This window comes from Belonocnema kinseyi, chromosome 10, assembly GCF_010883055.1.
Source record: "Belonocnema kinseyi isolate 2016_QV_RU_SX_M_011 chromosome 10, B_treatae_v1, whole genome shotgun sequence".
NCBI lineage: Eukaryota > Metazoa > Arthropoda > Insecta > Hymenoptera > Cynipidae > Belonocnema > Belonocnema kinseyi.
In genome coordinates this window covers 237,476-249,569 of record NC_046666.1, presented here as the reverse complement: position 1 = coordinate 249,569, position 12,094 = coordinate 237,476, and the positions used below count along the sequence as shown (strand labels likewise).

General features: G+C 28.8%; 1 protein-coding gene across 1 annotated transcript in view; it reads left to right on the top strand.

Annotated features, from left to right (window-relative positions):
- Positions 1–2,096: 2,096 nt before the first annotated feature.
- LOC117181655 (guanine nucleotide-binding protein-like 1) overlaps positions 2,097–12,094 on the top strand; it is a 20,324-nt gene continuing 10,326 nt past the window's right edge. Inside the window, exons 1-2 of the mRNA XM_033374554.1 lie at positions 2,097–2,498; positions 6,137–6,465. Coding sequence (XP_033230445.1) covers positions 2,405–2,498; positions 6,137–6,465 — 423 coding nt within the window. The 5' untranslated portion in view covers positions 2,097–2,404. The remainder of the gene's footprint in view (positions 2,499–6,136; positions 6,466–12,094) is intronic.

Here is a 12,094-nt window from a genome sequence, read left to right as displayed (position 1 = left end):
GCAGCGCAGCATGGTGTATTAAAATCACGTGTTGAGTTGCGCAGAACGCATTTTCGTACTATGCGGCGCAGTCAGCGAACCTATCAGAAGTTCCAAGAACTGAAAAGTATCATTGGACAAACTTATAAATAGAGAGAGAGAGAGAGAGAGAGAGAGAAAGTATCTGAATTTTCTTTTCAAGTAATGACATTTTTAATAGTTTAAGATGTTAATTTTGTCTTGTCTGCTTGGCCATAATCAATATTATTAAAATATTGATCAATTTTTAAGATTGTGAAAAAAACGCTCTTTAGCTCCGCTGGGATATGAACCCAGCGAAGCTAGAAAGCGTTTTTTTCACAATCTTAAAAATTGATGAATATTTTAATAATATTGATGATGAACAAGCAGGCAAGACAAAATTAACATATTAAACTATTAATTAATTTCCCTGGTCAGCAAACTTACATTAATAGTAAAATATGAGTTTCATGTTTAGAAGGAAAAATCTTAAAAGTATAAGGAATGACGTTGACATTCTGCTTGTAAGGAGATTGTGAGGAAAGTGTTCTAGTCTCTCCGTAGCTCAATTGGTAGAGCATCAGACCGGCAATCTGAAGGACCTGGGCTCATATCCCAGCGGAGATAGAGAGCGTTTTTTTCACAATCTTAAATATTGATCAATATTTTAAAAATATTGATTATGACCAAGTAGACAAGACAAAATTAACATCTTTAAACTATTAATTAATTTCCCTGGTTAACACACCTACATCAATAATAAAATAATGACATTTTTAGTTCACTGAACTTGTTATGGGTTCGTTAGTGAGGTGAAATTATCACTTTGACACATAAAAATGTCGATGATTTATTAGGAGTGGGAAAGTCGCAACTCGAACGGACCTCCTTTCCTAATGTTTAGAGATAAAAAGAGATATCCATTCGATTTTCAATTTCGAAACGAACGACCCCGGAGTCCTACTGCTGCTAATTAGTAGATTATTTACCTAGGCAGTCAAGTTAAACTTTATACGAGGACGTTAAAATAGCATCTGAGTATAATAGGTATTTTCTCTCCAACTTCGTTAAATAGTGAGGGGAGAAAAATCGACCAAATGCGTGGGATTCGGTCCATTTGATTATTTTAATGAAATAATAAAATGACAAAAATTATTATTAATTACGAAGGTATGATACAACTCAAGTTTTGTCCCATGTACTTGGTACATTGTTTTCTCATCACTCAACGAAGAGAAGTTAGCTGATGGCTTAAGGGGATGTGATACTTACAGTTTCTCCAGCTTTTTTCCACGAAAATGAAAATTTTTAAAAACTGAATTCGGAGATGCTATAAAATATCATAATGGACGTCCCCGGACTCTTTTTTGAGGAATAATAACAAAAAAATGTATTGTGCCAAATAAAAATTTTATGCATATGCATTTTTTTCAGGTAAAGTCGTTTTTCATATCTGCCTTTCCGATAATCTCGAAATTATTTATGAAATAAACTTTTTTGATTGCCTGCAAACATGGTTAGTTCCGGGAGATTAGTTACTATGTTTATTTGTAGGTCCAAAGTTTTCGTCCAAAGATATTGTGTTAGCATGTTCGCTATCATTTCCCAGATTTTGAAAGTAAAATATTTCTTAACCTAGGAAAAAAGCCGGGGAACCTAACACTGAAAAAACTCGATACTATTTCCTAAGCGCTACGCAAATTAATCACATTTTTCTAAATAAAAACTTTTTTGAATTAACCCACAAAAAAAGTGTGTAGGGACGTCCGTTAGTATGTTCGCTATCATTTCCCAAATTTTTAACACAAAATATTTATTATTCTAGAAAAAAAGCCGGGGAACCTAAAACTGGTAAAATCGACAATTTTCTAAGTATCATATGCCCTTAAAAAGATTTTCTTCCGTTGGATGGAAAATTTAGAGTGTGACAAATGCATGACACCGTCACATGGTAGAGTGAGAGAAAGATATATTTTCCGTCTACTTACGACAAGCGTGTGAGTACACCACAATTGTTGGCATGCAGATTGCCACTTCCCATCCCTGGATACGCAGAAGAGTGTGCGACCAAATAACCTTGCGCATGATATCGCGACTTTGCGCCAGTTTTGCGCAGTTTTCAGTAGTTTTGACGAGGAAAGAATTTGTTGACATTTTTTAAAATTTCATGTTCTGGTCGTTTTGATGGCTATTTTTTACGTTCTCAAAAGACAGAGAAGATAATAAGTAGATTGGGTTTGGCAGTTACTCTGTTATTAGTATCGACACCGAGTACAGCAGACATATGACCGGTGTCTTGACCTTGACGTAACTTGATGGTTGACAAATCTTCCTGGAAGTTGAACTATATTTTTAAAATCTGCAGTGTTTATTTACTGCATTGAGAGATACGAAAACTTATAAAATGCCACAAGGAAGGAGAAAAGCCCCGTTCAGTGGGAAAGCAAAGAAGCAACAAATGCAAGCTAAAAAACAACGCAAAAATCCCGTTCTGCTCGGTACGGCATTATTTTATACAAAATTTATTATAACTTGTTAATTCTAAACACGCCTTGCTTACATAAATATTATAGTATTTCGGCCATCAGAAGGTAAGATTTTGGACACAGTTTTTTTTAAACGAAGAAATTGAGAAATTGTGTCTAACAAATATTTAATTCCTGTGTGAGTGTAATGAGACAATTCAAGTTTGAGGTTAGAACGCGAGTTCAAAAACCTTAAAAGTTTTTCCTTTGCTGGACACAACTCTTTTTCTTATCGCTTATTATTACAACATTTGAACAATTGTACGATTTTCATGAATTATTGGGTATTTTCTCGCAAAAAAGATTTTTTTACAACTGGACTGTGTTTGGTTTTTTAAAATAAATTAAAAATTTCTTCTAATTTTATTTCGTAATTTATTTAGGGTTAATCCAAAAATTACGTAAAACCGAATGGGGGAGGGGAAGTTCGGTAAAATCATACTTTTTTCAAGAATTAAAAATAAAATTCATTTGAACTGAAAAAACAGCTAGATTAACCAAAAAAGACGAAATTTCTACCAGAAGAGATTAATTTTTAAAATAAAAAGACGAATTTCTAACAAAAATGAAAAATTTCAATTAAGAAAGATTGCTCAGTAAATAAAAAAATAATATCCAAAATGATTCATTTACCTGCGAAGAACAGGAGAGGTGTACAAAACAGTTGAATTTCCAATCAGATAATGGAATTAACAACCTACAAAATTATTTTTTTATTAATAAAAAGACGAATTTACAACGAAATGCATACGTTTTTAAACAAATTTCTGAATTTTTAATCAAGAAAATTAATTTTCTACCAAAAATGTTCGAGAAATTTCGCAAATTTTCTCCCAAATTGTTGAATTTCCAAGCCAAAAAAAAACGAATTTTCTACACAACATTTGAATTTTCAACTGTTAAAGTTGAATTTAACCAAAAAGGAATTTTCAACACTTTTTCTTTCCATTTTTGAAAAAATGTAGGTTCTACAAAAAATATTACTTTTCAAGCAAATATATACATTAATTTTCTACCAAGGAGTTAAATTTTTAACCAAGAGAATTGTTTTCCTTAAAATAATTCAAATTCTAACCGAAAGTATTATTTTTGTGCCAAAGAAATTGAATTTTTAACAAAATACACGAATTTTCAACCAAATAATAAGGTTTTGAATAATTAATGAATTAATAAAATAATTTAAATAAATTAATTTTTAGTTGAAAAACAAAAAATGTAAAAAAAACAGAAAAACGAATTATCAACTTACCAGTTCAATTTTCAACCAAACGAATGAATTTTAAACTAAACTGATAAATCTTCAACTTAAAATTGTTTGTTAACAGAGTAGTCCAATTTTCGAGCAACAAGTTGACTTTCTACCAAATCGTTAAATTTTCTAGACGAAATCATTATTTTTTTATAAAACAGTTAAATTTTCAACCCAAAAATATCAATTTTTAGTTCAAAATTTCACTGTTCTACCAAAAGTGGGATTAAATTAATAGTCAAATTTTCTGTTAAAGAGTTTAATTTTTAACAAAACAAAAAAAAAAGGAATGTGCAACTAAATAGTTTGATTCTTAATCACAAACATGAATTTTTAACCAAGAAGACTAATTTCCTATAAAAACACGAATTTTCATCGAAATATGTGCATTTGCAAACAAATGGTTGAATTTTCAGCTATAAAAGATCAATTTTTAATTTTAAATATCTTTTTTCAACAAAAAATAGCATAATTCAATTTTATCTTACAAAAAACACAAATTCTCAACAAAATACATGAATTTTCAAATGAATAATTACATTTTTAACTAAAAAAGATCAAGTTTCAATAAAAATATAAAATTTCTAACAAAATAGAATAATTTAGTTTTTAGTTTATGAAAGTCAATATTCAATCAAAAAAATGAAATTTTCGACAGATTATTTTAAATTTTTACTACAACAGATGAATTTGACACAAAATAGTAGAAGTTTTAACAAAAAAGATGAATTTTCAATCACAAAGATTAATTTCCTATTAAAAAAAAAATGTTAACAAACAATATAATTTTCCTCTAAATTAATTTTCAATTCAATTTTTCAGTATTTAATGTTTGTAACTTAAAATTCCTTAAAATTATATAATTTTGAAATAAATTTAAAGTTCATTGATTGGTTTTTTAAATTTAGACTATTGAAAATGACAACGTGGATTTATATTTTTTTATATTGAAAAATGTTACTGCCTTCAATTTCATACGCGTAAATTATTCAGCATTTGAATACAAAATTTTAAAATTAAACACTTTTAAATTTCAATTTTAAAAGTACGAAATTTAACAGTTTCGCTTTGAGTGCTTTCATTTAAAGTTAATTTTCAACCGAAATAGATTAATTTTAAACGAGATAATTGCAGTTCAAACCAAAGAAGGTTAAATTTCGTTTAAAAAAAAATTAATTTCACAAACCAAAAAAATTCAGTCAAATTGATGAATTTTCAAGTCATAAAGAAGAATTCGCAACAAAACAGTTGAATTGCCAGCCAACCGGAATGACTGTGAAGCATGTCACAAATAAATATAAATTTTTATCATTTATAGACTAAAGAGTTAAGAACCGTGAAATTTTCTACCACATTTAAATTTTCAACCCACTTAAAGGTAATAAAAATTCTCTATAAAACGAGGCAGGGCGAAGGCAAGTTGGTCAATTTATTAAAAATGCATTGAAAAATAATGCAAATTATAATATTTTCTTGAGATTTAAATAAAATCGAACACAGCAAACATTTTACAAAGATGATAGAAAAAATTTGGAAAAATTCAAAGACGTCTCATCTCTAGGAAAGTAATACAAGTCAAATGAATATGCATTCGAACAAAAATTATAAAAATCTCACGATTATCTATCAAATTTAATTTGCAAAAATATTTCTTTCAGAGGAAAAAAAAATTATAAAAAATGTTCCAATATTTTTGTTCAAACTTTAAACGTGTTTCTTATATGAGATTTTATTAATATTTTAAGAAAACATTGAAATTTGCACTACTCTCGCAATATCTTTTTAAGAAATTCACAAAATGACTTCATCTTGGCTTACTTTATAGATAATTTCGATAGCTTTCAACCTATGTAAGAAATTAAAGTGACTTTCATAATAAACTTTACACTCGAATCTCGCTATAACGCTGTCCCCGCTAATTTCCAACACCCTTAACTTTTTTTATTAATCTCTCGAACTACATCAATTCTTCTTCTTTCAAGCTTATTACAATACGCAGCTGAGAAAACTTATTTTTAAACTATTATTTAAAACCGTACAATGATAGATGTCGATTACTGATTCAAATTTGCGCGGGCTCACCCGGCGAAATAGTGGGGATGAAGGGCGAGACATTCTGCTCGTTATATCGAAGGTCGTTATAGCAAGATTTGAGTGCAATGGTTTTCTTTATGAGATATATTTTTAATTTTGTGTTTTACGGCAAAATTTCCATTTCTAAGCGTTACTTTCGAAAAAAATTAGAAAAATAAATCTGGTAGCAATTCTGTTTATTTCTCACACTTTGTTTATCAAGACCGATGACAACCTGTTTTTATTTTAACGAGACAATGAGCAGAAAAGGTTACATTTTTCCTTACAGCCGGAGGTTACAGCAGCAAGGACGGGGAACCTAGCGAGGAAAAGGATGACCCTCATTTTGAGCATGGAATTCAAAAAATAAATAAACAGCCAAGAGATTCAAGGTCGGGCAAGAGTAGTAGATATGCTCTCCACTTTTTCCAAGAGACCCAAGAGGAATTGCGCAAACGCAAGGAAGAAGCTTGTCAGACGATTGAGATGCTTCCGCTCGAAAAACAGGAAATCTCCGACACGTACTTTCCACCAGGAATCGACATGCCCAAGAGACCTCCCTGGGATTTCAGCATGTCCAAGGAAGAACTCGAGGCGCGAGAGCAAAAGTACTTTAGGGTAAATCAATTTCGATTTTCTCTTTTTGTCTAATAGTGTAATCTCATCATGACCAGAGTCTTTTCTTCAACAATGAGAGGCCTCACAAACCCCTATTGTACCCTATATTCAGTCAAGGTCCCTAAACTACCCTATTTTCAAGATTTGTTTGGTCCCTATGGGCACCCTAGTGTGCAGGAGGGTGTTCCAACAATTTTTTTCCGTTTTTTTTTATGGGGACAGTCCAGAAATCTGTTCGAATCCACACAAAAGTAAATGCATTTTTTTTTTTTTAGAAAGATAATATTTAACCCTCACAGCCTAGACTGGGTGTATTATACCCGGACGATATTTTTGGCTATATGACTATATGTCATCTGATTAATTTTATAATAATCATTTTTAAGAGATTTTCAGCTACAGCTTAACAAATGAAAAATCCCAATTTGCTAATCTGAACCAGTAATATTAAAGTCGAAACTATTCCCAAAGAAACCCCATAAGTAAAAAAATGGGTTTTGCGAGTTTTGGGCGCTAATTCTGAAGTTCAATATTATCTCAATCCAGTTGAAATTCAACAATTGTTTAAACAATTATTGTTTTTAGCAATTTTCTCATAGAATGGAGTTAGTAAGTTGCGGGTTTTTCACAAATTTTCCACTTGTTGTAAAATTTTCAATCAATATAAGTTATGTAATTAATTAGAGTCAAGAAAATGCATTGTTTAAACAATTTATTAGTATTATTATTAATATTATATGTGAATAATGCTAGAATGATACGGGTTTTTCTGAAATTTCTGAATTTTTGTCCAATTTTCAATTACAGAGAGCTAATAATGAATTCAATTTAACAAAAATAACTGTTTAAAGAATTTATTATAATTGTTAATAACATTATCTTTGCTTAATTGATAGAATGTTGCGGTTTTTTCTGACATTTCCAACTGTTTTTCTATTTTTCATTAGGCGTGACTCAATAATTAAATATATTTAGCAAAAATAATTGTTTAAACAAATTATTATTTTTCATGGCAGATAAAGATAGTCATAAGCAATAATAATTTGTTTAAGCAATTATTTTTGCTAAATATAATCATTTATTAAGTCACGTCTAATGAAAAATAGAAAAAAAGTTGGAAATTTAAGAAAAAAACCGCAACATTCTACCAATTAAGCAAAGAGAATGTTATTAACAATGATTATAAATTCTTTAAACAATTATTCTTGTTAACTTCAATTCATTATTAGTTATCTTTAATTTAAAATTGGATAAAACGTCAGAAATTTCAGAAAAAACGCATCATTCTAGCTTTATTCATATATAATATCATTAATAATAATAATAATTTGTTTCAAAAATTATTTTTGTTAAATCTAATTAATTATAAAGTCAGGCCTAATGAAACAAAGAAAAACAGTTGGAAATTTCAGAAAAAACCACAACATTTTACCAATTAAGAAAAGTGAATGTTATTAGCAACCGTAATAAATTTTTTAATCAATTATTTTTGTTAAATTGAATTCATTATTAGCTCTCTTTAATTGAAAATTGGACAAAAAGCCAAAAATTTCAGGAAAAAACCGCATCTTTATAGCATTATTCAAATATACTATTAATAATAATACTAATCAATTGTTTAAACAATGAATTTTATTGACTAATTAATTACGTAACTTATATTGAATGAAAATTTTACAACAAGTGGAAAATTTGTGAAAAAACAGCAATTTTCTAAGACCATTCTATGAGAAAATTGCTAAAAACAATACTTAATTTTTTAAACAATTGTTGAATTGCAACTCGATTGAGATAATATTGAGGATTCTGAAAAAGATTGACAAAAATGTCTTTTTTTTCTCATAGGAAATACGTGTTAATATAAATAAATCTAAATATAATCTAAATATCATTTTTTTCTTTAAAAAAAATGCATTTCTTTTTGTGTGGATTCAAAAACATTTTTGGGGTGTCCCCATTAAAATTAAGAAAAAAAATTTCAAATTCATTTTTAGACCAATCTAATGTGCAGCCTATAATAACATTTTTATTTAATCAATCCTGAGGATCAACTATATAAAATGATGAAAAAGGATTTCAATTATGTCATTCTATTTTTTCAAATTCCTTGGCATTCTCTAAACATTTTTGAAAATTTCAAAACATTTTAAAGGATTGGAAATATTTTAGGGCTTTTCCAAAAGATAACAAATCTATTTTTAAATGATTTCAGTAATTTAATGGAATTTCAAAGGATTTGAAATATTTTTTGCACTTAATTCGGAAATCTCCCTCAATTCTTATAAATTTATCCGGAATTCTTTTAAATTCCTTTGAATACTTCTGAATTATAATTATTTTAATGAAATTTAAAAAAGTTTTTGCTTGATTCATCTTGAAGTCTTAAAAACTCTCCTCAATTTTTCAGCCCATTTCATCCACTCCTTTTCAATTCTCTTTCATTTTTTTAACTTATTTCAAACTTATACTAAATTAAATGATTTTCAGTTTGTATTTGTTATGAATTTTATCGGATTCTTCTCCTTCCTCTTAAATTCCTTTAAATTCACTCAAATTTAATTGTAGTAAATCGAATTTTTTGGATTTAAACAAAAATTTCCAATTCATTTGAATTCTTTTGAATTTAACTCGAATTGTTTTCTAATTATTAGTCACTTCTTTGGTTAGAAAATAGTAAGGTTTCAACGATTTGAAAAGATTTAAAATTATTTATTGGAATTCACCCGGAATTCTTTTAAATTAACTCAATTCTATTTAATTTAATGAATTTTTTGAATTTTTAAAAGTATTCATTTAATTCATTCTAAATAATTCTTTAAATCTCACTTTGAATTTTTATGAGTTTCATCGAATTCTTCTTGTTCGCCTCCAATTCCCTCTAAATTCATTCAAAAATTATGGAAATGAATGGAATTTTTATTTTTACAATAATTGCCCAATTCTTTTGAATTTAATTCGAATGGATTTAAAATCTTATGAATTTATCCTGAATTTGTTAGCCTTTGAGCGTGAAAAAATTAGCTTGGATTTAAAACTTCATCTTCTTCAGAAAAAATATTGTATCTTTCTTGGATGAAAATACAACTATTTTGTTAAAAATTAACCATTTCCTAAAAAATTTACTTTTTGTTTAAAATTTGGATTTTTGTGTTGAAAAGTCAACTGAAATCTTTTTGATTGAAAATTTAACTCTTTTTTTTTCTAATTTATCCATTTGATTTGAAAATTCACCTGTTTTAGTAGAATTTTTATTTTAATTTGGAGGAAAATTTAACTTTTTTTTAAGTTTTTGTTTTAATTCATTTGTTCCAGTAAAAATTTCATTTATCTTAAATGAAAATACAACTGTTTATTTGAAAATTCAACTCTTTTTTTTTTGAAAGATTGTCTTTTTTATTTTAAAATTCACCTGCTTTAGAAGAAATTACATCTTTCTTGGATAAAAATACAACTATTTGGTTGAAAATTCAACAATTTCGTTGAAAAGCTATACCTTTTGATTGAAAGTTCTGTTGTTTTGTTGTTAATTTAACTATTTCGTTGAAAAATTACTTGTTTAAATGTTTAAATGTTTTGGTATTAAAAAGAAAAGTAAAATCATTTTTGGATGAAAATTCCACTATCTTGAAACAAATTATTATTTTAAATAAAAAATAAATCTGTTTTAACAGTAATTCCATTTTTCTTGGACAAAAATGTAGTTGCTTGGTTGAAAATTCAACAATTTCAAAGCCATACATACAAAGCCATACTTTTTTATTAAAAGTTCTGCTACTTTTTTTTAATTCAAAATTAATCTGTTTTAAGAGTAATTTCATTTTTCCTTGATAAAAATTCAACTGTTTGGTTGAAAATTAAATTATTTTGTTAAAAACTCATATTTTGTTCTTGGAAAATTAACTGGAATCTTTTTCGGGTGAAAATTCAACGTTTTTTTTTAAATAAAAATTCATCTATTTTGAGAGTAATTTAATTTTTTTTGTATATAAGATAGATAGATAGATAGATATAGATATTTATTTATTTTTCAGCCCAATGGCCTTGAAAAATTGGACTTGGTTTACATTTCTTTTTCTTAACCATCCACTCTTGCATTCAAGGATTTTTTTTTGACAACTAAAACAAAATAGAATCTCTATATGGATTAATAGTAACAATTATGGTTCTCTATACACTCATATTATACATTTCTCTACTTATCTAGAGTTAATTACATCCTCTTTTCGCTTTTCCAAACGTCTTAACCAATTACACACATTCTTATTGCCTGCCCTACCATTTAACATTTCTTCAATTTCTAAATTTGGTCTATCTATTAATTCGCAGTCTCTAATTAAATGTTCCAGTGTACCTTTTTCTCTTTTACATAAAGCGCACATCTGACTGACTTCCTTCGCCTAACCAATATCTAGATTTTTCCTCTAAATTGCCACATCTCGCCCTAGCTATTAGTTTGTGACTTCCTTTGTTTCCTACCTTACACAAATATTCTGCTTTTAATCCAGTATTTACTAGTTTGTACCTACTATTGTACCTAGATTCCTGTATTTTACCTAGCTGTGTTTGTCTTTGTACTTCGTAGTCTGTCTTCTTTAGTATCTCTTTTACATTAGCTCTCTTATCTTTTAATGTTTTTAAACCCTCTTGACTATAACCACACCTTTTAAGATATTGCTCCCTTTCTTGAACACTTCTTATCTTCAGCTTTCCACTATTTTTTTCTTTTAGACATTCTTTTAAAATTGTTCTTTCTGCGGAATTTTCTATTCCTTCTTCAAATTTAATAGCTTTTCTTCCTAATTTCACTCTGAGTTTTTCGATTTTGGTCTCTTCCAGAACCATGCAGCTTGGTGTATAACGGTCGAGTCCCAGGGTCCACCTGAGATAACGGTCTTGGATCCTTTCTAAACTGGCTTTTTCTTCCCATCTCCATAATTCTGCCCCGTAAGACAGAACTCCAACCACGAAGCTGTTAAAAATATGTATTCTTCTGTTGAAATTGTCCTTAAAGAGCCTTTCTCCTATCCCCCACGTATGTTTCATCACAATGATGGCCTTTTTAACAATCTCCTGAATGTGTCTATCACAGCCTCCATTTTTGTTGAATGTGTACCCTAAATATTTGAATACTTTCACTTGCTCTGCATTTACTCCTTTCCAATTCCATTTTCTTTCCTTTTCTCTGCCCCCACCTTTTTTGAAAACCATTACCTTCGATTTTTCTACGTTCAACACTAAACTTTTCTTCTCTAAGAACTTTTCGAATCTTTTCATCATTGCCCTAAAATCTTCTTCATTGTTCGCCAAAAGTGCTATATCATCTGCGTAAGCAAGTGACCAGAATTTTTCACTCCCAACTTTTATGCCTCCCACAATTTCTTTTCTCATTTCCTCTTCTATGTCAGAGATCAGGACTGTGAATAGTGTAGCGCTAAGAGGACAGCCCTGCCTAAGGCCCTCTTCTGTGCAAAATTCTTCTGTGATATTACCATTTACCCTCACAGCACTAACCGTTTTTACATAGATCTCTTTCACTCTTTCAATTAAACCTTTTCTTACTCCTCTTATCTCCATTGTTTTCCACAACTTTTCCCTATTTACCTTATCAAAGGCTGCCTTTAAATCAATG